Raw genomic sequence first — 27,927 nt, 5'->3', positions numbered from 1 at the left:
CAAGACCATACCAATTTCCTCACTTTGTTACAACTTCGTACCTGAACCTGCACTACTATACGTAAATGATTGAGAAAAACAAGTTATCAAGATTACCTGAATCTCAGAGTTGAACTTTTGGTTGTATAAAGGAATAATATGGTAGAAAATTGTAGATAATCTGCCACATGCTGTCATCATGTTATAAAGGTGTTTGGGTCACATTTGTTCATTACTCAATAAAAAAGCCAGCACAGATTTGAAGAATCTGATGGCTTCCTTCTGCACAATGCTAATTGGCTCCAACCCTTCACACTCCTGCATATCCAGTTCACAAGGAAGAAATGTGTAGGAAAGAACTGCAGATGCTAGTTTAAATCGATGGTAGAAACGTCACCCATTCCTTCCCTCCAGAGATGCTGCCTGTCCCACTGGGATGAAAGGCAGCATAAAGGATTGAGTGTGGCTATACTATTTAGTGCCTTTTGAAAGATGGTGCAAAGAGTGCTTCTTGTACGTACACCTTCTGTTGACCAGGTGCGATGATGGTAGCTTTGCCACTCGTAAGTTATACGAGCAGAATTAGGCCATTCGGCCCAATCAAGTCTACTCTGCCATTCAATCATGGTTGATCTATCTTTCCCTCTCAACCCCATTCTTCTGCCTTCTCCCCATTACCCATGATGCCTGTACTAATCAAGAATCTGTCAATCTCCGCCTCAAAAATATCCATTGACTTGGCCTCCACACCCTTAGGTGGCAATGTATTCCAGATTCACCATGCGATGACTAAAGAAATTCCTCCTCAACTCTTCCAAAGGTACGTCCTTTTATTCTGAGGCTATGGCCTCTGGTCCTAGACCCTCCCACTAGTGGAAACATCCTCTCCACATCCATTATCCAGACCTTTCATTATTCATTAAGTTTCAATATACTTCTAAACTCCAGCGAGTACAGGCCAGTGCCGTCAAATGCTCATCATATATTAACCCAATCATTCCTGGAATGATTCTCGTACATCTCCTCTGGACCCTCTCCAAAGTCAGCACATCGCTCCTCAGATATGGGGCTCAAAACTACTTACAATACTCCAAATGCATTCCGACCAGGGCCTTATAAAGCCTTAGCATTCCATCCTAGTCCTCTCGAAATAAATGTTAGCATTGCATTTGCCTTCCTTATTACCGATTTGACTTTCAAATGAATGAAGGCAGGGCCAGACGGACTTCAGCAAGGCCTTTGATAGGTTCCTTGCGGTAGGCCACACTGGATGGTTAGATTGTATGAGATCCAGGGACCAACTGAACAATTACAACCAACAGGAGTTTATTTTAATATATATGTCAACTTAACAATTCAAACCAAAGGGAGCTATTTTTTTTTTCAAATACAACTTAATAATTACAATCAACAGGAGCTTTTTTTAAAGTAGTTTTATTTAGTACTGTTGAAACATATAATAAACAGAATAATGTGCCCCATCTATGTATTTGGGGTTAAAGATGAATAAGGCCTTCATTGTTTACCATGAATAATAAGGATTTAGAAAATCATTTTTATCAACACATCATGAAGTCATTATTAACAGATACACTGATTATTTTTTTTAGATCTATTCAGCACCTCCAATCAACAGTAGATGGTCAATAAGTTAGGCTGCCACCTGGTTGGTTACTCAGTTTGAAGGCTATTTTACAGCTGCCAGGCCCTGTACACATTATGTCAACAATCACTGTTGCATGCACGCACAAATTAACTCTGGAATATCAGAATATGTTAATATTGCTGTTCCATCCAATTCCATCGGCCGTTATGAGAAACCATTCCAGTTGGAAGAGAAAATGCACAAGTTAAAGAATCACTATTTCAAACTGTCCTAATGAGCTTGTCACCTTGGAAGGATTTTGATAACCGATGAAAAGAATATGCATGGCTGGGCAAGAATTGTGAAACTCAGGACACTTTAATTTGCTTGCCAATCACCTGATGCACAGACACCATCTCAGCCCATATGGATTATCTGGCTGTGTTCTAGGGTCTAATTACATCCACCAAACGTCAGGTCCTATGATTAGTGTAATAGTGAGAAATATAGATGCAAGTAACAGAGTCTGAGAGTCAAAGGCCAGTCTTGAGTTTATGGAAGGCAAAGCATTTTCTCCATTTTGTCTTTAGTAATCTTGCTGTATTACATATTTCTCAATAAAGCAAAAAACACCACTACCTCAGACATGGGGTTCAATTCAAAGGAGACTGCATGAAGAACTGATGACTGACGATAATTTATGTATCTTTTATTTATAATGAATGATCTCTTGCTCTCTTGCTATCCACTTTGTTGAATTTCCCCAGTGTGGGATGAATAAAGGAATATATTATTATTATTATTAAGATCGAGAAATCTATAGCAAAACGTATTGAATATTTCATTATTAGACACCCCTCGCAGGGATAAGTAGCACAGTATGTTTTCCAGACTATTAGCATGTCGTGGCCACAAAAGAACTACAGTATCCTCAGAGCATTAATTGATGAACCAATATACATAATAATTAAGGAATTAAGTCAATAAAGCTTAATGATCGGATGGTTTTGTATATTTATATTATCTAGGAGATGCATAAAAAGAGCATTTACTAGGTTAATTCCCGGAATGGCGGGACTGTCATATGTTGAAAGACTGAAGCGACTAGACTTGTATACACTGGAATTTAGAAGGATGAGAGGGGATCTTATCAAAACGTATAACATTATTAAGGGGTTGGACACGTTAGAGGCAGGAAACATGTTCCCAATGTTGGGGGAGTCCAGAACCAGGGGACACAGTTTAAGAATAAGGGGTAGGCCATTTAGAACAGAGATGAGGAAAAACCTTTTACAGTCAGAGAGTTGTGAATCTGTGGAATTCTCTGCCTCAGAAGGCAGTGGAGGCCAATTCTCTGAATGCATTCAAGAGAGAGCTAGATAGAGCTCTTAAGGATAGCAGAGTCAGGGGGTATGGGGAGAAGGCAGGAACGGGGTACAGATTGAGAATGATCAGCCATGATCACATTGAATGGCGGTGCTGGCTTGAAGGGCCGAATGGCCTACTCCTGCACCTATTGTCTATAGCACAAGATGTGAATAACTGCAGATAAGACAGTCAAGTTGAGCAAGTTATTAGATTTCAGTGCTCACCCAAAATTAGTATATATTTCTGACATGAAAAAAATGTCCTCAGACTACCTAGGTCATAATTTTTAAATGGCCAGAAATATACATAACCCATGCAACGCAAATCTGAACACATTTTACATTTCTTTTGTTGAGGAAATGTTACATTCAGCAAATGCAATTATTATCTATCAAAGTAGATTCATAGAAATTGTTTAATCATTTCAAGTGCAGAAAATCCAGTTAACTTAAAAAAAGCTGATGTGTAATGACAGTGTTTTATTACAGATTAAGTTTACATCAGACTAGATAGTACGAGGAGTTACGCACCCATATATAGAAACCACAATTTTTTTGCGTACACAAGTTACCGCGTAAATAACTAGATCAAAACTATATACACTTTTACCAAGTTTATTGACAACTTATCTTGTCAAGATGTCTAGTTTCCTCTCTCTTATACAAATCTGACATTACAGGTAATCTCAGTTGGCAGCTGTCAACACAATGTATGGTCATGAGTGCAAGTGCACCCACAGTCCTGATCAGTTGAGGGAGTGGGGAAAGGATTAGCATTTAACTAAGTATACACTAATGAAGATATGAAGTCATGGCCAAATTTCATTTGAATCATTGCACCCATTTAGTTCAGCAAGTCCCCCCAAATACCAACATAACCTGATAGAATATTATCTGAAAGTACAGTATAACATCCACTGAAAGCCAAAAATATTTTCAAGGAGTGTTAATATTCCAGTATACACAGCATCTGGTTCCATTGTAAAGCTTTCAGATTAAAGCAGAGATACACTGGTGAATTTAGGATACTCTGAAAATTAAAGGATAATTTAATAATCAAGAAAGTTAAGTTTTTTTCTTCAAGTCCTCAAATCGACGCGAGAGATCATCAAAATCAATATCTTCTGAAGCTGTAGAAGTGCCACCCACAGATGTTGCTGGTAAGGTGTCAGGCACAGAGGGCAACTCTGGTAGTGTCATGTTATCATAGATAAAGTCGCTTGGGCCAGGAGGAGCAGGTCCAAACGTCTTCCGAGGTGCGGCAGTTGGGGCCGAAGGACCTAAACAAGAGCGACAAAAATTAATGTAGAATATAGGTTTACATCTGCTGACATTAATCACAAAAAAACTCCAATTCCATTACTAAAGCTATTAAACCAAATATATCTATATTAAACCAAATACATCTATACTTACCAGGAAACTTGGAAGAAGGCAAATGAGTGTCAGTACATCTAACATCATCAATCTATGAAACAAAATCAATCATCAGAAACGCAGTCAATTTTAACAGCACAAATGTTACTGCCAATTGCTTGCTGTGAAGTGATAACAGGGAAGCAAATGCCTAGCAAGCAGCTGTGGTCTGCATCAACATCTCTGGAAGGAGAGATCAATTTTACGAAGCATGCTTTGTTAAAGACTCTTGCTCAAGTGCCGGTATTAAGCGGATGGTGATATGTTGAGCCAAGAGAGTTATGTTTAACTGCGAAAGAAGCACAGATTCAAATCATCTCTGCAGGACCTAATCTACTAATCCAGTTCAATAGTCCACAGCATCTCACATTAAACAAATCATTCAGCCTGATTTATTAATGCATTCTTCAATGGTTCTTCTTAGTCCCCCAAAAAGCCTTTACAATGGCCCTACAAAGTGCATGGGGTGACAAGAAGAGGTACAGTTCTGCACTGAGTAGCTCCTTCAGTGACAGACTCCTTCACCCCAAGTGCGTGAAGGAGATATAGGAGGTCCTTCCTTCCCGCTGCTGTGAGACTGCACAACCAGCACTGCTCCCAGCAGACGAGTCAACAATAACAGCTAAGAACACACAGAAAACTGATGACAATTTATGTATCTTTTATTTATAATGAATGATCTCTTGCTCTCTTTGCTGCTGTAACACTGTAAACTTCCCCGGTGTGGGACAAATAAAGGAATATATTAAACCTGGTAAACTTCGTAGCTACAGATGATTAAAGTTCCAATAAATAACCTGATAATAAATAGGGTCTAATGCCTGCCTTACCCCAAGCACACATCTTCCCAACTCATACACATTTTACCATGTTCCCAACAACAATCTGATCAGTGAAAGACCAATGAAAAACTAATGTTCACTGGTGTCGTCACTCCTTCAACATGAGAAATAGAAAAGGTTAGTACCATTTCTTTTTCAAGAGATGAGACACTCATAAATTCTGTTAGGAAGAGTGATTTGTGTCCAAGACAGATTGAAAAACATTTCAAACTATAATTAGTTAATGTCTCCAACAGCCAAAAACACTAAGTATTTAAACCTAGAGCCAAGCTGCAAATATAGTGCCATTATAACGCAGATCCAAACAATGCAAGTATGGATCCAAACAATGCAAGCAGATGGCTGGCTGTTGTTCACAAAATCCAGGCATCATATTCTGTTGAGGCAACGTCTGGAACCCATGCACTATATATTTCATTATTCTACTCACAGTCCCCAAATCAAATGCATTTGCTCTTTCTATATTTGTTTCTAGACCTGCTTCCTGTCCACTGCTTACAACTCTGATTTTTGCACATTTACTCCCAGCTGACTCCCAATTCCAACTTAAAGCAATCAACCTTCATCTGCATCCACCTTCCTTCTTAAATCCTGCTTCTGCCTTATCAATTTCTCAAAAGAGTGGATTTCAATCAGAATCTGATTCGAAAATCAAAATCTGAAATCAGAGTCCAAAGACGGATGGCACGGTGGTGCAGCGGTAGAGTTGTTGCCTTACAGCCTCAGAGGCCCAGGTTCAATCCTGACTACGAGTGCTGTCTGTACGGAGTTCGTACGTTTTTCCCGTAACCGTGGAGCTTTCTCCGAGATGTTCGGTTTCCTCCCACCTCCAAAGACTTTACAGGTTTGTAGGTTAATTGGCTTGGTGTAAGTGCAAAATTGTCCCATGCGTGTGTCGGATAGCGGCACGGTAGCGCAGCGGTAGAGTTGTTGCTTTACAGCGAATGCAGCGCCGGAGACTCAGGTTCGATCCTGACTACGGGTGCTGCACTGTAAGGAGTTTGTACGTTCTCCCCGTGACCTGCGTGGGTTTTCTCCGAGATCTTCGGTTTCCTCCCACACTCCAAAGACGTACAGGTATGTAGGTTAATTGGCTGGGTAAATGTAAAAATTGTCCCTAGTGGGTGTAGGATAGTGTTAATGTACGGGGATCACTGGGCGGCATGGACTTGGTGGGCCGAAAAGGCCTGTTTCCGGCTGTATATATATGATGATATGATAAGATGCGGGGATTGCTGGTCAGTGCGGACTCGGTGGACCGAAAGGCCTGTTTCCGTGCTGTATCTCTAAACTAAATTAAAAAGAGACTCAACCCAAAACATCACCAGGTATGCTGCCTGACCCGCTGAGTTATTCCAGCATTCTTTGTCTCTCCTTGGATTTCAATCACACTTTCACTTCCCTCGTCCACCCAGCAGATTTTTCCAACTTTGAAACACCCCAGGAAATGTATCCACATTAAGGGCCATGAATCAGTCCAAGTTATCAAAAACATTGATTCAACAAATTGGCAAACAACCGGCATGATTTTCATTTATGAAGGCTCTTTAAACTGATCGGTCAACATTTTTCTTTAACAGCATTCACATAGGCTATCTGAAATTAACACCACCAAAATAGACAATTCACCTACACTAGAGCATGAGAGCAAAAGACATCTGCAAGTTCAAGTCAGCAGGTCAAGTAGCATCTAGGATTTGCAGACATTACTCGAACCGCTGAATTCTCCCAGCAGTTTGATATCGCTCCAGATTCCAGCATCCGCAGTCCCATATCTCCAGGGTGCCTGACAGTGCTTGTATTCCAAGTCTCTACCAACCTCATTTCATTCAGCTGCTCCGTCTTCAGTTTCTATCCTCCTGCCACGTTGTGATGCCCCAAAGCATCCTACTGCAGAACGTTGACACCCATATGACCACCTATCTCCTGAAGTGTTAAGGAATTGCACTGTTTGAATGTTATTGTTAAGAGTTGTAAATATATAAATGTATCCATTTATATCTAAATGACAAATTGAGCAAAATTTTGAAAAGTTCCACTCAAAAAATAACTTCTGTAATCTGCGTCTTAAGTATGTTTACACAAAATCTAGGTGCCAAGCATTACATGAACAGGGTTGCTAAAGATTTTCTGAAATCACAAATCAAAACCTTGAAATTATATATTCAATTATATATGTAAATATTCAAACTTGAAGCATAAGTGAGGCCATTTGCCATTAAAACATCAGAAGCTTAAGTGTGCATTTAAAGCCATGCTAATCATCAATTAAATCTCTCTCTCTCTCTTCAGCACAATGGAAGGAATAATGACTCCATAACATCAAGCAAGCTTAATGGTTAATGACATGGATGATGCGCAATGACATTAACAATCAATGTTAATGGTTGAAAGCACAAGTACAAGTAAAACAACGTCTTTCCTGAATATCCATTCTTCCTTCGTCCAGACTTGGGTCTGCTCTTGCAAATGAATCTCAGCAACTTACAGATTCATATGTTGGAGGCTGCATTGGAAGTGGAGGCGGATTTCCTCCAATGTTTGGAGGCTGGAAGTTGTTGAATGGCTGATAAGTGTCCACTGAGAGACCATTAAAATCATCCTAGGAGAGACAAAAAGAGAGAACTCAACCAAATGCTAAGCATCCATTGCCACACCAACCGATCGTGTGTGTCCAGCATAACGCCAACATTTCATGTATGCATCAAGTCAAAAAATGTTTTTAAAAATAAACCAAGCAATATTGCAGACAATGGAGCAGATCAATGCTCTGCACTTTTGTATAACAACTACTCATTAATAATGGTGGACAAGTAAACAAATTAGAGAAAGAGGAGGTCTTTTTCAACTATAACGGACCCCAAGATGCAAGTTCTAAAGAAAAGTCAAGGCATTTGTTCAATCGCCACTTTCTCCCAAGCTTCCTACCATCACTGAAGCTAGAATCCCACTGAAGCTAGAATCCAGAAAAATTGGTTCACGTCATAGGACATCAAGAAATGGCTAAAAGCACTGAATACATCAAAAGCTATGAAGAACAAAGAAACTGGATGTATCGTTCAGATGTTGCCACACCTCTACATAGGCTAGCACAGTTACACAATGGCCCACTAATGGTGAAAACTGCTCAGATATGTCATGTTTACAAAGAGCGCAGTGCACATCTAGCTAATTATGAACCAGTTAGTCTATGTCAGCATATTGACCGAGGCTGTCAATAATGGTGCTGTTAAGTACTACTGATTCCCAGATGCTCAGTGTGCATTTCACCAGGATCATTGCACATCAGATCTGACCTTAGCCTTGATCCAAATATACAGCAAAGCTGCATTCCTAAGGCAAGATGAGAGCGACTGCCTTTTACATCAAAGGCTCAGTGCGGTAATAAGGTTAAAGCAAAGTCATTGAGCAAAGCAAAAGCACTCCACCGAGGAAACGAGACATCAGCTCACAAAGTCGGCCTTGGAATTTGATTATGGGAACAGATCCACTGGGTCCGGCAAGGCTGGAGCTCCAGAGCCCCGGGTGAAGGGGGCAAATCTGACCGTCAATCGGAGGTCCGGCCGCGGAGGTTGGCTATGGGAATGGATCCATCGCCTCCTGCCGGGCCGGTGTTCCAGAGCCCCGGCTGCAAAGGGCACTTTCAATCTGCTGATCGACTGTGGAGGTCCTGATGAGGTCAAGATCGGCCGCCTCGCCCAGCAGAGGCACCACAATTTTGGCAGCACTTCCGCAGGGGATTTCAAGTGCACCCTCGTAATTTAGTCGGGCAACCAACCACCAGTTGCTGGAAAATCGGCTGTGGACCTATACTTTCCTTCCACCATTAGATTTAGGGATGTTCACAAAGATTGCAGAATGTTCAATTTCAAGGGCAACTCCTCTGCAAATGAAGCTGCCCGTGCTTGCAGGCAGAAGAATCGAAGTAATTGTTGACAAGCGGACAAAAATGGATAGGAAGAGTTTAGAGGGCAGTGGTACTAGGCTAACATGCCAACTTGGTCAGCATGGACAAGGTGATGAAAGAACCTGTTTCCATGTGCTGTGCAGCACTATGACTAAATGCCATTGGCCCAACAAAAGTGTCAGGAAATGTCCTGCTGCCACAAGAGGAAGTCTGAAAACTTATCTTTGGCATTCAATGGTATTATCATTGCCAATTCTTCCACCATTAATATCCTGAGGATCATTGATTCGAAACTCAGCTGGATCAATAGACAATAGACAATAGGTGCAGGAGTAGGCCATTCAGCCCTTCGAGCCAGCACCGCCATTCAATGCAATCGTGGCTGATCACTCTCAATCAGTACCCCGTTCCTGCTTTCTCCCCATACCCCCTCACTCCGCTATCCTTAAGCAAATTGGAAGCTGAGTATCCTGCATCCAGAAGTTCACCTCCATACATTCCAAGGTATTTCCACTATCTTACACGGCACACCAAGAATGTCACGGAATACCCTCCACTTGCCTGGATGAATGCAGCAGTAATTACTCCCAGGAAGCTTGGCATCATCCAGGAAAAAGCAGCCCACTTGGTTAACACCCTGAACATCCAATCCCTCCACTACCAGTACATAGTGGGCTCAGGTGTATACTATGAGTGAGCAACTGCAGTGCAAAGATGAGAGCAGGTGCTTGGGAAACATCAATCATACAAGTTCCTCTCAAAGTCAAACACCATCTTCAATTTGAAATATATCATCGATTGCAGATCACTTAGTATTTTACCATACGTGTTTATGACAATAAACAACTTAATTATCAATACCAAGCCAAAACACGTTCGGAATGCAAAAAAAAGTGCATTGTGCAATATGCATGATAAATGTCTGATGATCCACCTTTCTTTCAACTTTAGAGATACAGTGTGTAAACAGGCCCTTTTACCCCCCTACACACTCGGAACAATTTTGCAACTTATCAAAGCCAATTAACCTACAAACCTGTGTAGGAAAGAACTGCAAATGCTGGTTTAAATGAAGGGTCTCGACCCAAAACGTCACCCATCTCTTCTCTCGGATAACAACCTGTCCCTAAATACCACCAAGACCAAGGAGCTGATCATCAACTTCCGTAGGTCACATAACGGGGAATATGCCCCGATCTCTATCAATGGGGTCAGTGTGGAGAGAGTGTCCAGCTTCAAGTTTCTGGGCACTCACATTTCGGAGGACCTAACATGGTCCAATAACACTGCTGCGCTGGTCAAGAAGGCACAACAAAGACTGTTCTACTTAAGAACACTGAAAAAGTCTGGTCTACCCCAACAGCTGCTGACGACCTTCTACCGCTGCACCATAGAGAGCATCCTAACGCATGGAATCCCTGTGTGGTACCTCAGCTGCACGGAGGCAGAAAGGAAAGCTCTACAGCGGGTAGTCCATAGAGCTCAGAGGGCCATCGGAACACAGCTACCAGACTTGGAGGGCATCTACAACACACGATGCCTCAGAAAAGCCACCAGCATCCACAAAGACTCTTCACACCCCTGCAACAGTCTGTTCGAACTCCTTCCATCGGGCAGACGATACAAGGCCTTCTATGCCCGCACCTCCAGACTCAGGAACAGCTTCATCCCCAGGGCCATAGCTGCTATGAACCGGTCCTGCTGAGCCGGATGGCCACAACGCATAGATCAACTTGCACTTTACCCTGTCCAAAACTGTTACAACTGTTCGTTTCGTTGGGTTGCTGCTGTCTAAATTACCTAAATTAGTGCATCGTATGGGAGGCGCATTCCCAATCTCGTTGTACCCCTGGGTACAATGACAATAAAGATATATTGTATTGTATTGTATTGTATTGTATTGTATTGTATTGTATTGTATGTTGCCTATCCTGCTGAGTTACTCCAGCATTTTGTGTCAACCTACAAACCTGTTCGTCTTTGGAGTGTGGGAGGAAACCGGAGAAAACCCAGCGATCACAGGGAGAACGTACAAACTCTGTGCAGACAGCACCTGTAGTCAGGATCGAACCCAGGTCTCCGGTGCGGTAAGGCGGCAACTTTACTGCTGCACCAGAATGCCTCCCAGCTGCACCACTGTGCCGCTGCCTTTTTAGAGACATTCAGTAGATTTAAATTGGATTACTCTCCAAGTCAATGTTGTATATACCTTGATTGCCTTGCAATTTTCTTTACAAGAACAATGACACACACACACACACAGATTTAATTAGAAAGATTAAACCGTGTTCAATTCATTTTTGCTCATCTAATTCATTCCCAAAGTCAGCCAGAATGAGGGTTGATGACAAATTGGATCCTGTGTAATGTCCACAATATAAGGTGAACAGGTTGGAAATTCAGGTTTTCAGTAACTGAAGCATTAATTTAATAAAAAATTCTTACACTTTAGATGATTAGCCCACATCAGTCACTAAATTAGAAACACAGATCAATTAAATATTCTATTAAATTTGGTAGATAAAAAATAAAACATTTGTTTTTTTGCTAAGAAAGTCAATGAGCCGAGATTTACAGCTACAAAGCGTAGCACACTCAAGAACAAATTTTCTGACTATAGAAAGGGAATAATTTATGAGGCAGGAATGTTTAATTAACAGATGATTTAGATTCTTACACTTCGTCAAAACAAAGGCTCCAGATATATCAAGACTACCACATGTATCTGATGAAAATCTTTTAACTATATCCAAATACAACATGTATTTTAATATTCAGCAAACTATTGTGTTCTTTATAATCCATCCCAAATACATTATGATTGCATAAATGCACAACTCAAATTGGTTTATAATCACAAAGAGTCAATAAAATTCAATTTAGGTTCCATATTTGAATGATCAAGATTACAACCAGTGCTTTCCTAGCCAGTTTCTCATTATTTACTGCACCTTATCCAAGGCACTGTTGCTGAATATCCTAGCCCACAATATGATTTGTTTTCTGGTTCACATCTACTTGCACTTTGAGAACCTCCAAATTAACAAACAACCTCCATTTGTTTAAAGTACTTCATTGCCTCATCTTTCCTGAGCACCTCTCTCCCTTTTCACAATTGATGGTCATGCCTTCTTCAAATTCCTTCTTACATTTCTTCTTTCTACTCCATTTTTTTGGATGTTCTTAAAACCCTCCTAATGTTTCCCCCTTCGTCTTATTATCCATCTTCACATATCTGAAGTTGGTTTTATTACACTGCTGTATTAATTCACTGCCAGCAATATCACAGAAATTTAGTTTAGTTTAGAGATACAGCGCAGAAACAGGCCCTTTGGCCCACCGAGTCCGCGCCGACCAGTGATCCCCGCACATTAACACTATCCTACACACATTAGGAACAATTTACATCATACCGAGCCAATTAGCCTACAAACCTATACGTCTTTGGAATATGGGAGGAAACCGAAGATCTCAGAGAAAACCCAAGCAGGTCACGTGCGAACGTACAAACTCCATACAGACAGCACCCGTAGTCAGGATCGAACCCAGGTCCCTGGCGCTGTAAGGCAGTAACTCTACAGCTGAGCCCATGTAAAGGGAGAATTAAAATTTGACAGTGATTGTTTAACAACTTACTTTTCTTGGAGGGTACGAGAATGGTACAGGTGGTACAGGCATTGACATAATGCCTGCAGTGGGTGCTGTGAATCCTCCACCACCTCCTCCACCACCTCCTCCACCAGGTCCACCTTTTTTATCTTCATTAACAACATCAATCAAATCTGCTTCCACTCCTACTGGAATTTCACCCTAGAAATGAAAATAAAATTGAATCAGTATACAATTTCATTCAATATAGCACTCTTAAATCCTACCAATTTTAACAGTGCATGCCGCAACAGAAGAAACGTGCACAGCATAATATTTGTCATTAGGTGCACTTAGTTAAGCATCGTTGAAAGGATCCAGAGATTTAACAGAATGCTATCAGAGATAAATTAATGAGTTCAGTTATGTGCAAAGACCACACAAGTAGATCAAAAATAAAAACATAATGCTGGAAACATGCAAAGGAGGCAGCATCAGTGGCAAGAGAAATAAGATTTAACATTTCAGGTCAAAGACCCTTCATCAGAAGTGGAAAACAGAAAAGAGAGGGTGGGAAAGAGACGGATAAGGCTCCTCTATCTTGTTTCATCAACTTCAAATCTACTACAAACAGAGCTACTAGAGGTGCAGCTTGGGGGGACTGCACTATCCCATTCAGGAAAACTGCATTTAGCCAGGCTGTCTTCTCCTTCAGAGCATCAGATCAATGGAATTCAATACCAAAATCAGTTAGAGATTCTCCATCATATTATTCATTTAAGCGTAACGTCAAGAAATGGCTTATTGAGAAACAACAAAGTCAACACTGATCGAAGGTATTTATTCACAAAATGCTGGAGCAACTCAGCAGGTCAGGCAGCATCTCAGGACAGAAGGAATGGGTGACCTTTCAGGTCGAGACCCTTCTTCAGACTGATGTCAGGGGGGCGGGACAAAGGAAGGATATAGGTGGAGACAGGAAGATAGAGGGAGATCTGGGAAGGGGCAGGGGAAGGGAGGGACAGAGAAACTATCTATAGTTTGAGAATTCGATGTTCATACCACTGGGCTGCAAGCTGCCCAGGCGAAATATGAGGTGCTGTTCCTCCAATTTGCGGTGGGCCTCACTATGGCACTGGAGGAGGCCCATGACAGAAAGGTCAGACTGGGAATGGGAGGGGGAGTTGAAGTGCACGGCCACCGGGAGATCAGTTTGGGCAACGCGGACCGAGCGCAGGTGTTGAGCGAAGCGATCGCCGAGCCTGCGCTTGGTTTTGCCGATGTAAATAAGTTGACATCTGGAGCAGCGGATGCAATAGATGAGGTTGGAGGAGGTGCAGGTGAACCTCTCTCTGAGTTACTCCAGCATTTTGTGAATAAATACCTTCGATTTGTACCAGCATCTGCAGTTATTTTCTTATATTAAGTCAACACTGATGCTACTTATATCCAACTTGAATGTGACTTTTAAAACTTAAACTTAAAAAATGTAAACTTTAAATTAAGACTGTACTCACACTGTATTTTTACATCTGCTGTTTGGGTTTTGTCTGCTCATCTTAATTAACTGCATTGCTTTGTATGGTAATATGCTATGTTTTTAACTATTGTACATATTGTATTGTATTTCTTTTCTAGGATGCCTAACAACATCAGGCTAAGGGACTGTCGATGAAAACTAGCCTCTCGGCTAACTCGAGTACATTTACATTTGTTTAAATGTCAATTAATGTACATTGTCCCCTTTTCAAATAAATTATTATTATTATTAAAAGGGAATATCATTGAAAGGATAAGGTTGGGATGGTTATAGTAAAAATATTATAGAAATAGAGAGTAAACAATTAAGGGGTTCACATTCAATCAAAATATTTCAATCAATCACTTACAACTCACATAGATGATTATGCCCCCTATTGATTGATAATGAACTGGATGAATCCAAGTTAAAGCTTCAGTTCAGATTATGTACTACAAGAGACAGAATTAGTCAGATGACCTTGAGATATACATACCATGACAACAGAATCAGGTTCGTATGGAACATTATAGTTCTTTGCTATCTCGATTAAGTATCTCTCCACTAGGATCTTTGGGGGCGCTTCAACACTTAACTTGAGCATCAGCTGAAAGTGAATGGAGTTGATATCAAAAAAGAAGAATAAAAGCATAAAAATTAAAGTAACTATCATAGCAAATTAAAAAACAAATTAGTTACTATCCATCAAACTTATCTATAATTAACTAACAAATTTAAACTGGGGTAATTTTAAGTATATCTCATTTTTACATCCAAAGCATTGTAAAGAAAGTGACTGAAAGCATTCTCGAGAGGCCTGAGCAATCTGGCGAAATACAAAGTGAGGGATGGACTGTTAAAGTTTTCTTCCTTTTCATGGGATGGTATATTCAGGTGCTCCTTCGAGCGGACTTCAAAGTTTTCACGGCTCAACGTTGAAGAATAGGAGAATTGAGGGATAGTGTGCTGATGTTTAAAAACAAATTATATGGTCATTATGGCATTGTTACCTTTAGGCCATTGGTATGAGTAAATTGTTTTTCCTTTCTTGGATCAATGAACACAATTCAAAATTAATTCACTGTGTAAAGCAATGGAAGGTTCCAATGTCATGAAAGGCACGATATAAATATTTTCTTCCTACATCGAGAATACTGTACACTTTGACGGTATACACTTTATGACAATGAAGCATTTAAAAAGAAGATTAGACTACACTTACCCTCTCATTCACAGTTCCTATTTGGTTTGTTCTGCAAAGTTTTCCATATTCCTTACTATATTTGGCACAGAGCTGATCGGAAACCTACAAGAGAAAATGATTTTGAAATATCGTTGTCGATCCAGAGGTGCAGGAAAATGAAATGGTCTATACAATGCGGACAAAATTACAAGAGTGCACTTGAAATCTCCCCCCCCCCACCCCAAGAAGTCCCCCTGAAAAGGTTGTGCTTAAGCTGGGTGAGGCGGCTGATTGCAACCTCATCGGGATTTCTGCGACGATTGGCAGATCAAATTTGTCCCCTGCGGCCGAGGCTCTGGAACTCCGGCCCAGGCACAGTCAGCAGATCTGTTCCCATAGCCAATATCCACAGCCAAATTTGTGGGCCGGCATCTCAGCAACCCTGCGTGACAGGCAGCACCCCTGGACGGAAGGAATGGGCGACGTTTTGGGTCGAGACTCTTCTTCAGACAGCATAAAGTCTGCCAGTCTGAAGGGTGTCTACCCAAAACATCACCCATTTTTTCTATCCAGAGATGCTGCCTATCCCGCCGAGTTTCTCCATTTTGTATCTTTCCTTCCTACACATCCCCCCTCCCCCCCAGCCCCTCCTGAGGCTGTTTTTCTGTTTGTCCAGCAAAAAGGATAATCCAGCAAGGCTCTGGAACCAACAGTGCCGGAAAATCAGTGGTGGATCCTACTTAAAAGAAAAATCAAATGGACTCAAAACAAATATATGTAAATGATCAATATTTGCAAAAATCCCATTGTGCCACTTGAAAAAAGGAGACTGGCTGTGCTCCAAGCCTGAACTCTAATCATCAGATCCAGAATTAAACTTGATAAAGGTTGCCACAAGGTTCATGAGTCTCAGTGTCTATTCCATTGACCACCTGTCTACCTTTTGTCAAAAAAACAAAATCCTCAAGTGCAGACTACAACTAATACATTCAATTTAAAAGAATCGAGATATGCGAAGCTGAAAATTTAAATAAATATTATTCATTTGTTAATTCTTATTCCACTGCTAAAAAAACTCCAGAGTAGTTTCTCACCACATCCTCTACTCTGCACGTATCTATTCTGCACATATCGAGAAGATCTGCTGCCTCACACTGTCAGAGATCCAGATTCAATTGTGACCTTGGTGCTGTGTATGTGTGAAGTTTGCATCTTTTACCTGTGTGTGTAGGTTTCCCCCAGGTGATCGTGTTTCCTACCACATTCCAAAGGTGGACGGGCTGGTAGGTTAATTAATCGTTGTAAATTACCCTTAACATGAAGGTGAGTGATAGAACCTTGGGGGAATTAATGGTTTATTCTCTGTTGTATCTTGATCCAACCGACCAAGATGCTTCACTCATCATGAAGCAGCACTAGGGCTCTAACCTGACCCTCACCTATGCTCCTAATAAACAATGCGTCAAAAATATATGTTTTTCTTGCAAATCTCTCATGCACTTCACTTCCAGCCAAATCTGAAATCAATTTACATCCTTAAACTGTATAATAAAGCATTGATAACGTCAGCATGGATTAGAATCCGAGCATGCACTTTGTCAGTTAGTAAAGAATAATGTAACATGAAAATTATAAAGGAATGTACAAAGCTTACTGCTTTCCACATTAGTTTAGAGATGAGAAGGCAAAGCTGCATGCAACTGAGCTGCATTTGTTACTGCTTATATATTAATGTAGACAAGCTAATATTAATCAAGCCTTGGACCTACAAATTTAAAAAACAAAATAATAAAACTAAAGAAACTAAGACCAACAAACCTAGCTATCAGCAGCACAAATATCTAACTCCAGACACAAGCACATAAAATACACGCAAAAGCACAGCACTATACTATAACTGCACTATCTCCATTCCCGCTACTTACTATTTTCAACTCTACTACTTCTGAAGGCAACCTTGGGGCAGCCCAGATTAGTGTAGAGATTGCCTCTGCCAGACCTGCATCCAGTTCCCTGAATGAAAGGGGTCAGATGGAGATTGTGAATTTGTAATCCCGTTAAGAGGAATACTTACAGTTCTAAGTTCAACTACTTCAGTCTGTAGCCGTGGAGCAGCCCAAATCAGAGTGGATATTGACTCACTGAGACCAGTGTCAAGTTCTCTAAACACACATGAGGAAGAAAACATAGATTACAAGAGGAAATGTCGTGCAATGGGCCCTTCACTATAATTAATTAAATAATACACCAATAAACTTATTCAGCTAGATGCCACAATGTAAATAAAGGTAATCCAACTGCTGAGAAACCTACACTTACCTGTCAGCCAATGAAGTGTGGTCTTCTTCAACCCAATGAGCAAAGGGAATGCTTAGGGCCAACTGTGTGAGAAGGAACTGCCGATGCTGGTTTAAACCGAAGAGCTGGAGTAACTCAGCGGGACAGGCAGCATCTCTGGAGAGAAGGAATGGGTGACGTTTTGGGTCGAGACCCTTCTTCAGTCTACTCCAGCTTTTTATGTCTATCTTCGGTTTAAACCAGCATCTGTGTCCAGCTTTTTATGTCTAGCTTAGGACCTACTCTCAATCTAGAGTGAACTCGTATAACTGGAATAGCTATTGGGAAATATACTGGAACTACTAAACAGAATCTGCAACGCTATTCACTGGGACACCAAGTTGTAAGATTCTGGGAATATCAAGATAGAAGAATTCCAGATATATTTGACACCTACATTATCGGGCGAAGATCAATTGTTGGTGAGAATCTAGCATATCCAAGTAAAATATTAAATTACTGATTTTGCCACAGAGTTTACCAGGTTTGCCCTAAAATCACCCAATTTATTGGTCCTTTCCCCTCCTTTGCATCCAAAAAATAGCTGGATTATGACAATAGATGGGCATTAACTGGGGTCCATTCTAGGTGATTATGAAGGTTGGCAAGGATTTTGCCATTAGCAGCAATATGACAGTGTTTAGTTTAGAGGTACAGCGCGGAAACAGGCCCTTCGGCCCACCGAATCCACGCTAACATGCGATCCTCGCACACTAACACTACCCTGAACGCACTAGGGACAATTTACAGTTTCACCAAAGCCAATTAACCTACAATTTCCCCTTTACTTTCTAGTAGCCTAAACGGCAGTAAATCCAGCAATGGTAAAACTGACTTTAAAAACTCAGTTGCACCACATTCAATTAAGTAAAACTCACTTCGGCTTTGCTAGAACAAGCATTCTGCGTGAAAAATTAAAATCAGCAATTTGAATTATGATACAATACGATAGAACTTTATTTATCCCAGGAGGGAAATTGATCTATCAACAGTCACAAAACACAAAATGCATGAAGCATGAAATTAAAGTGACGAGTGGAAAGGATTGGGGATGTGCAAAGTTTGCGGAGGGGAGTCAGTCTACCCCACGGCAGAAGGGGGAGGAGTTGTACAGTTTGATAGCCACAGGGAAGAAGGATCTCCTGTGGCGTTCTATGCTGCATCTTGGTGGAACCAGTCTGTTGCTGAAGGTACTCCTCAGGTTGACCAGTGTGTCATGGAGGGGGCGAGCTCTATTGTCCAAGATGCTCTGTAGTTTGAGGAGCATCCTCCCCTCCAAGACCACCTCCCATGAATCCAACTCCCTCCCCCCCCCCCACCCCCAGGACAGAGCCAGCCTTCCTGATGAGTTTATTGATCCTATTGGCGACCGTGGCCTTCGCCCTGCTGCCCCAGCACACGACAGCAAGGAAGATGGCACTGGCTACCACCGATTGATAGAACATCTGCAGTACCTCACTGCAGATGTTGAAGGAGCAGAGCCTTCTCAAAAAGTACAGCCGGGTCTGTTCTTGATTTCATTCCAAAAGGACTTTGGTAATGCATCAAGGGAATGACAGGATATCAATGACATCAACACCTAGACTTGTTTTAAAAGAGTTTAACTGCGGCTGTACAGTACAGGAACAAACACTTGGGAGCCATTATGTCTGTGCCGAACACAATGCCAACAAACTAATCTCCTCCGTTGTACATGATCGATATCCCAATGCATATCCATGTGCCCATATAAAAGTCACTTAAACACCACTATCGTTTCACTTCCTACACCAAAACGTGGCAGCTCATACCCACCATTCTTTATGTTAAAAAAGTTACCCCGCACATCTCCTTTAAAGTTTGCCCTCTTGTCTTAAACCTATGCCCTTTAGTCTTTGACTTTCCCACCCCTGGGAAAGGAGGTCTTGACCGTCTACTCAATCTCTGCCTCTCATAATTGTTTCTACTTCCATCAGTCTCCCTGCAACCTCTAGTGTTCCTGGAAAACAATCCAAGTTTGTCCAACCGCTCCTTGTGGCCGTTACCCTCTAATCCAGGCAACATTCTGGTAGACGTCTTCTGCATCCTCTCCAAAGCCTCCACAACCTTCCTGTTATGGGGTGACCAGAACCGTACACAATACTCTAAATTTGTTCTCACCAAAGTTTTATAAAGTTACATGACTGACTCGTACACTCAATGCTTCGACTGAAGGCAAGCATACCACTCTATCTATTTGTGTTGCCGCTTTCAGGGTGCTATGGACTTGTGCCCCAAGATACATCTGGACATCATCGTTGCTAAGGGTTTGCCATTAATTGTATATTTTCCCCTTACAACTGATCTCCCAAACTGCAACACCTCACACTTACTAAGATTCATAAACAAGGAATTTCACCAAAAAAAGTTAAAATGAAGTATCTGGGATTTGGACAATGGCAGCTGATAGGTGTTTAATGAAGGTATAAAAGCCATGATCATGAAAGAGTAACATTTTCTATGGTGACTCATGTGACAAATGGACAGGAGATATAGTGAAGAGGATAGACAATTCTGTTACAGTAACCATTCAAACATTATGATGACAATATTCAGAAATTCTAGATAACTTAATTGTATTTCAGAGACATGACAGTCAAAAAACTTTATCGATAATAAATCCTTCAATAATGCTGTTAGTTTTATGAGGCCTTTTTTCGCCCCTCACAGAAATGTGAAGAGGTTGTCCTACGACAGCAGTATTATCATCATCATAGTACGTTAATATTATTCAATGTTGGCAGAAATGCAAACACTTGCAGCCAACACTGTTACACTAACTTTGTTTTGTTTTTTTATTTCCCTTGCTCCCTTCCAACAAAATACCTTGGTTACAAATTTAAAGCAACCATAACTTTTTGGTTAAATTAGAATAGATGGTTCTCTCTGCTGGCTTTGTAAACTTAATGATTTCTAAGTTAGAGTCGCACTAAGGGCGGCACGGTAGCGCAGCGGTAGAGTTGCTGCTTTACAGCGAATGCAGCGCCGGAGACTCAGGTTCGATCCTGACTACGGGTGCTGCACTGTAAGGAGTTTGTACGTTCTCCCCGTGACCTGCGTGGGTTTACTCCGAGATCTTCGGTTTCCTCCCACACTCCAAAGACGTACAGGTATGTAGGTTAATTGGCTGGGTAAATGTAAAAATTGTCCCTAGTGGGTGTAGGATAGTGTTAATGTACGGGGATCACTGGGCGGCACGGACTTGGAGGGCCGAAAAGGCCTGTTTCCGGCTGTATGTATATGATATGATATGATATGATAAGATTTTGCTTGTTAGCCATTTATGACAATCAATAACTACACAAGACTGGGACAAAAATATAAATGCCATGCTTACATACTTCATTGATTGGATCATGCCAAATCGTGCAAGCAACAAATCACAGTACAATTCCAGAATCTCCATGGCTTCCACCAAGTAGTCCTCTCGAATGATATGCTCAACGCGGATCCGTGCCCGCTCATCCTTCCCAGATGCAAGATAATCTGCAATTTCCTTCCTGGCTTTTTGAGCTAATTCAGCTGCAAGAGTAATTCAGCAATATCAAATAGAGCAATGTTCTTAATGAATGAAATCTTTTGTATTACATTTATTATTTCCCAGGTAACAAATGGGTTGTTTTAAGCAGACATTCATAAGCAGAAGATAGACACAAAAAGCTGGAGTAACTCAGCGGGACAGGCAGCATTTCTGGAGAGAAGAAATTAGTGACATTTCGGGTTGCCAAGTCACTCGATATGGTAACCATACTCTATGGTATTGTAACAAATAGTATCAAAAGCACACTAGACTTATGTCAAAGAATAATTACCAAAGGTGGAGAGAGAGGGAGAGGAGAATCTATGTGTAGGAAAGAACTGCAGATGCTGGTTTAATTTGAAGATAGACACAACCTGCTGGAGTAACTCAGCGGAGGTATTTATTCACAAAATGCTGGAGTAACTCAGCAGGTCAGGCAGCATCTCGGGAGAGAAGGAATGGGTGATGTTTCGGGTCGAGACCCTTCTTCAGTCTCTCAAGAGAGAGTTAGATTTAGCACTTAGGGCTTGGGGAAAAAGCAGGAACGGGGTACTGATTTTAGTTGATCAGCCATGATCATATTGAATGGTGGTGCTGACTCGAAGGGCCGAATGGCCTAGTCCTGCACCTATTTTTCTATGTTTTCCATGACCCAAAATGTCACCCATATCTTCTCTCCAGAGATGCTGCCTGTCCCACTGAGTTACTCCAGCATTTTGTGTCTACCTTCGAGAGGAGAAACTAGTCCTGCTCCCAGGGACAAAAGTATGTATGTATGTCAGACATTTTAACTTAATATTATGGGAGATCAATCGTACATATGGGTGTCCATAAGTCTGGTGGTTCCAAACCCAGGGATGCCCTGTATATTTAACTGAGGCATACAATATAGTGCAAAAGAGCTAGGCTATCATGCAGCAATTTATTAAATAAAGGCCTTGATACTCCAACTCCATCAACTTTATAAAATGTTTAATTAACTAATTACGGTCACAAAGATGGTTATTTAAAGTTAATTCAGAAAATCTATCATAATTTCATTAAAAACACCTACTTTTCTTTTTTTCCAGCAGCTTAAGCCTATTGATAACTAGTCGCAAGTTCACCCGTAAACGCTCGGATCGAAATCCTGATCGCAACATGACTGGATCTTCAAAATTGAATCAACCTAACGAAGATAAAGGATAAAATTTAAACAAGTCACAAAAATGTCACCCATAGGTGACCCAAATGTCACCTAGTTTCAAACTGAGTTATATCTATGATAATAATTAATACTAAATAGAAAGTAGTCACACCATTTGTGTATTGTTTCTTTCTATTTCCTTGTTACTTTATACTTCATGCTGAATATCATTATCCTCTTGTATCCTGATTGGAGTGATCCAGGATGGGGAGGAATCTGCCTACAGACAGGAAGTGACACAGCTGGCGTCCTGGTGCCTTCACAACAACCTGGAGCTCAATGCTCGCAAGACAGTGGAACTAATTGTAGACTTTCGAAGAGATCCCCCTCCCCTCCTGCAACTCACCATCAACAACACCATAGTCAAATCTGTGGAGTCATTTAAGTTCCTTGGAACCATCATCTCCAGGGACCTTAAATGGGGGGCCACCATCGACTCCACGGTCAAAAAGACCCAACAGAGGATGTACTTCCTGCGGCAACTGAAGAAACACAATCTGCCACAGGCAATGATGGTCCAATTCTATACTGCTATCATTGAGTCCGTCCTCACCTTCTCCATCATGGTCTGGTTTGGCTCAGCCACCAAGCACGACATCCGAAGGCTAAAAAGGATTATTCGCACAGCTGAGAAGGTTGTTGGCTGCAACCTTCCCCCCATTGACGAACTGTACACTGCAAGGCCCAGGAAGCGAGCAGGCAAGATAATCTCTGACCCCTCTCACCCTGGCCACAAACTCTTCGAAGCACTTCCCTCTGGAAATGATTGTCAAAGCAGCCACAGCCAGACATAAAAACAGCCTTTTTCCACGAGTGATAGTTCTACTCAATAACCAAAGTCTGTAGTCTCTTTTTTGCTCTGGTTTATTTTCACCCACATGTTTAGACCGTAATGGTGTATCCTTATTGTTTTGATGTGTTTATGCTTTATTCTTAATTGTTAACTGTATGTTTGTGTTGTCATTTGTGAGCAGACAACAAAATATCAATCTATCAAATAAATCAATATGATGCACAATACAATCTCCGTTTATGAAGGCCCACAGCACCTCCTGGATTGACAGCTGGACTGATAAATGCATGGACAGGCTGTTTCACATGGTGCATGTTGATAGGTGCCAGCATTCTTCAAATAATAATCTATGTTGCTTAAAGGAAAGCTAGATGTCCTTGTTACCATTTGCTGAGCACCTTTGCTGGTGATGAAATTTCTTTTATATTCTATTCTCATTCACAAATTTAAATAGACGACTAACGGCCATTAAAATCTATGTCAGAAGAAATAATCTGTCTTCTCAATAGTCTATTCATTACCTTTGCTATTTGAAATAGGCCTGATAGCACAATCTTACTATCAAAATGTTTCTCATCATCACCACCGTTGTTGTAAACTGGTATCACAAAATATTAGACTCTTCATTCCTTCAAGTGATTGCAATGCCTCAATTTTTTGGCCCACTGCATAATCACAAAATTAATTTAGACACAGTTGTAATAAAGGACAATAGATTTGGCACACCAAAGTCCTATAAACAAGAATGAAATGCCTTTGAGGTTAACTAAAAGTTTTTAAAAACTGAAGATGCTGGAAACGTGAATTACAAAACATAAAATGTTGGAATAGTCAGCAGATCAACTGGCATCTCTGGACAAGAAAGAGTTAACATTTCAGGTCCGTGTCGTTTCATTAGAACAATGGGGGGGGGGAAACAAACATTTTATGTTGCAGACATGTGGGAGGGGTGAAGCAAATATAGGAATGTCTTGAGATAGGGTGAAGACCAAGAGAATCTAGATGACAAAGATGTTGGTGATATAATCTACAAGAGGGTTGTTAGGGCGTGGTAATGTTACAGATTTATGACTTACATTAGAATCAGCATATGATTTTGCCTTAAAAAATAAAAAGGGATTATCTGAAACTGCTGAATTTAATATTAAGAGTTAAGAACTACAAACATGCCAGGAAAGCCAATGAGGAGTTGTTCAATCGTGATCTTTTGAGTATTATTTGAAGAATAACTATTGGCTTTATCCTGACCTCCAACGGACTGAACTTAACCTCATAGCTTGTTAGACTTTCATATATTTTGCGCTTAGTCTCTTAAAATGGCAACACAAAACTTAATGAAAGAACTCTTCCTTGAGCCAGAAGACCCACCTTACATGATCCTCGCCAATGTTAGAAATGTACCCATAGTTTTGCTTTAGTATATGATTTTGTTAAATAACTCTCAATGTAAAACCACCAGGACTTAACTACAACCTTTTATTCCAACAAAAGAATGGGAAGTTTTTCAAGACAATCACAAAAGCAAACTTCTGGGTCCCGCAAGTTTATTGCCCTTCCAGGGGGAGGGGGGAGATATCAAACTAGATGCGATGTTCAAACTTTACACAAAGCGATGGGCTTCCTTATGCGATGATTTTTAGGCCCCAAAAGTGTGGAAACACGGAAGTGGGTACAGAAAGATAAACAGAAGGCAGTCATTAAAACCCGGCCTTGAGGTCTCGCTGTCGAGGCCCGGTGCTCCCCTGCTGTGTCGGGTCGCGCAGGGGAGTGTGGGTGCTGGAGTGCCCCCAGCCCCTCACTCCATCCCCTCCTCCTCGCTTCCCCCCTCACCTGTCCTCCTGGCGTCCCGATTGCTGTGACCAAACTCCCGGTGACGTCACCGGTCACCTGACGCCAGTGACCCTCGCCGCCGGAAGTGACGCCATGCCTCCGCACGGTCATCGCCGGCTGGCGTTGCTACGCAACCGGCTGCTGCTGAAGATCAGCGTTCATGGCAACTATCTGCACAGGTCACATTATACTTCGTGAAGTCCAGGATAGCGCTAACACTGTCGCGTAATAGAACTTGCCTGAAGAATTGTTATTGAAATGTGATGTTCCAGACCGAGTAGTTTCTGCTCTTTGCATCTGAAGAGACTGCAGATGCTGGTTTATACCGAAGTCAGACAGACACAACAAGTTGGAGTAACTGTCTCAGCGGGACAGGCAGCATCTCTGGAGAGAAGGAATGGGGGACCTTTCCCATTGGTCACATCACCCATTCCTTCTCTTCAGAGATGCTGCTTGTGTGTCCAGTTTCTGCTCTTTCCTGCGTCCACTCTTTCCTATCTCAAAACCACAATCTGGACTTTAAGAAGCACATTTGCCGCTGTGTGTGAAAAGCCAGCTAGAGCCACAGAACAATCGCTCACACTTTCTGAATTTTTTTTAAATGCTGGGAATACTCAGGAGGATCAGCCCACTGGGGAGTCAATAGACTAGACAATAGACAATAGGTGCAGGAGTAGGCCATTCGGCCCTTCGAGCCAGCACCGCCATTCAATGTGATCATGGCTGATCATTCTCAATCAGTACCCCGTTCCTGCCTTCTCCCCATACCCCCTGACTCCGCTATCCTTAAGAGCTCTATCTAGCTCTCTCTTGAATGCATTCAGAGAATTGGCCTCTACTGCCTTCTGAGGCAGAGAATTCCACAGATTCACAACTCTGACTGAAAACGTTTTTCCTCATCTCCGTTCTAAATGGCCTACCCCTTATTCTTAAACCGTGGCCCCTTGTTCTGGACTCCCCCAACATTGGGAACATGTTTCCTGCCTCTAATGTGTCCAACCCCTTAATAATCTTATACGTTTCGATAAGATCCCCTCTCATCCATCTAAATTCCAGTGTATACAAACCTCGGTATTTATTCACAAAATGCTGGAGTAACTCAGCAGGTCAGGCAGCATCTCAGGGGAGAAGGAATGCGCGACATTTCGGGTCAAGATCCTTCTTCAGACTGATGTCAGGGGGGCGGGACAAAGGAAGGATATAGGTGGAGACAGGAAGATAGTGGGAGATCTGGGAAGAGGGAGGGGAAGAGAGGGACAGAGGAACTATCTAAAATTGGAGAAGTCAATGTTCATACCACTGGGCTGCAAGCTGCCCAGGTGAAATATTAGGGGCTGTGTATACAAGCTTAGTCGCTCCAGTCTTTTCTCCAGAGAGAAACTGTTATCGATTGAGCTTGTTGACATATCAATATGCATAGGAAATGTTAACACTTTTTTCACTCTCAGTGGATGTTGCTTGATCTGTTGAGAATTTTCGGTACTTTCTATCGTTATGTTAGATTTTAGGCATGTGTAGTTTCTGCCCTTCACTCAAGCATTCTGAATGGTTTGATTTCAGCTGGTGTTAACCTGATTGGCTGACCTATCACTGAACACATGGCTGACCATCATGCATTTGTTAGCTGCCATCTCAAATATCTGGCAAATGACTCAGGAAAGCATCCAAAGGAAAATATGGTTAAAAATTAGTGATATGGGTTGGCATATATCTTATTGACACCCTACATATATGTTTGCAACTGCCCTAAGTTGCACGCTGAGTTTCCTGAGGAAATGAAGTTCTAAAATATTTTAAAAGCTTAAGCTTTGCATATTCAGTGTGACAGTGATCCTGTCCTTGTGTAGCTGCAGTAACAGGCATCTGCTGCCTCTCATCTTGGTTCTCATAAGAAGTCCAAACTAACATGGCATATGTAACACAAACTGATCTCAGATCAGAGCTCTAAAGTGCTGATCAATCAAACAAAAAGAAAGATGTTGATTATAATTTTTTCAGCACGAATACTATGAGCAAATCCTATCAATGAAACAAGTAAGTACATACTATAAGAACTGACCGTGTTGGCATATTTCGCCGTTAAAGGCTTCAGAATCTTCAATTGGTACAATCCTCTCACTTTGCTTCCACTGGTAAGTTCTCAAAAATTACATGGAGTCCAAGTTAACTTACAAAATTCATGTCCATATTGCTCTAACTTCTCCGTGGATTGTCATCTTGTCGTGGTGGAGAAGCTTGTGTGGTCCTGAGATCCTGAGAGCGATGCCGTCTGGAGCTATGCTCCTGGTAGGGTCACACATGGCGGTAAGGTTGAGGGAGAGGTCCCTGACAAAGAGCAATCCAACCAAGACCTCAACGGTGAAACAGGCGGAGGATGATGGCTGACTTTAGTGGAGCGTCGCAACGGCTGGGAAGGCGGATGAAGGCTGCGGTGAGCAGGTGCTATAGATGGGAAGGTAGACGCTCCCGCCTCCATGAGACTCGGGCAGATGATGCTCATCAGCCTGGGAAGGCAGTCCATCTCGGAGAGGGGAAACTCTGATCAAAAATCTCCACTGTCTTGTGGCCATATCCAGTCATGGAAAAGGCTCCAGGAGTAAACCTCAAAAACATCTGGAGTCGGAGTCCCTATGGCAGTTCATCGTTGTCTACAACCTCATTCTGGCAGCTCCTGCGACGGCACTGGTGGTAAACTGTAATGGTTCTGCTGTTCCTTTGGATCGGTCAGCGACGTGGAGAGGGGGGACGTGCTGCATGGGCAACAGCCTGTCCTTCATATGACATCGCCCTGGCTTGCATCCGACCACACATCTACGCTGCTCTAGCCGAGTTTTGGAGCAAGCAGCCAACAACCAAG

The 27,927-nt window shown here is 41.7% G+C and overlaps 1 protein-coding gene across 2 annotated transcripts; it reads right to left on the bottom strand.

The window, feature by feature from the left end:
• Positions 1–1,416: 1,416 nt before the first annotated feature.
• On the bottom strand, positions 1,417–25,149 carry ist1 (IST1 factor associated with ESCRT-III). 2 transcript variants are annotated; one of them, XM_078400813.1, is made up of 10 exons: positions 25,071–25,149; positions 22,316–22,429; positions 21,083–21,263; positions 17,461–17,548; positions 15,426–15,509; positions 14,700–14,810; positions 12,733–12,906; positions 7,678–7,791; positions 4,348–4,399; positions 1,417–4,211 (listed from the first exon to the last, which is right to left on the bottom strand). In XM_078400813.1, the coding sequence occupies exons 2-10, from the start codon at positions 22,401–22,403 to the stop codon at positions 3,997–3,999; spliced, it is 1,107 nt and encodes a 368-aa protein (XP_078256939.1). In that variant the 5' UTR covers positions 22,404–22,429; positions 25,071–25,149; the 3' UTR covers positions 1,417–3,996. The 2 variants fall into 2 exon arrangements, with proteins under 2 accessions (XP_078256939.1, XP_078256940.1); XM_078400814.1 differs by lacking the exon at positions 17,461–17,548 and adding an exon at positions 17,312–17,399.
• Between the last annotated feature and the right edge of the window lie 2,778 nt (positions 25,150–27,927).

The sequence above is a fragment of the Rhinoraja longicauda genome, chromosome 6 (assembly GCF_053455715.1).
Source record: "Rhinoraja longicauda isolate Sanriku21f chromosome 6, sRhiLon1.1, whole genome shotgun sequence".
NCBI lineage: Eukaryota > Metazoa > Chordata > Chondrichthyes > Rajiformes > Arhynchobatidae > Rhinoraja > Rhinoraja longicauda.
Note: the sequence above shows the minus strand (reverse complement) of the source record. Positions and strands in the feature narration are given on the sequence as shown.

Bases quoted from the DNA above. Each gene is read 5' to 3' on its own strand.
- ist1 (XM_078400813.1), bottom strand. From the start codon at position 22,403: ATGTTGCGATCAGGATTTCGATCCGAGCGTTTACGGGTGAACTTGCGA. The intron at 17,549-21,082 runs GTATGTAAGCAT...ATGTGTGTTTAG, and splicing joins GGCATGATCCAATCAATGAA to AGAACTTGACACTGGTCTCA. The intron at 15,510-17,460 runs GTAAGTATTCCT...TTTCTCTTGTAG, and splicing joins AAGTAGTTGAACTTAGAACT to GTTTCCGATCAGCTCTGTGC.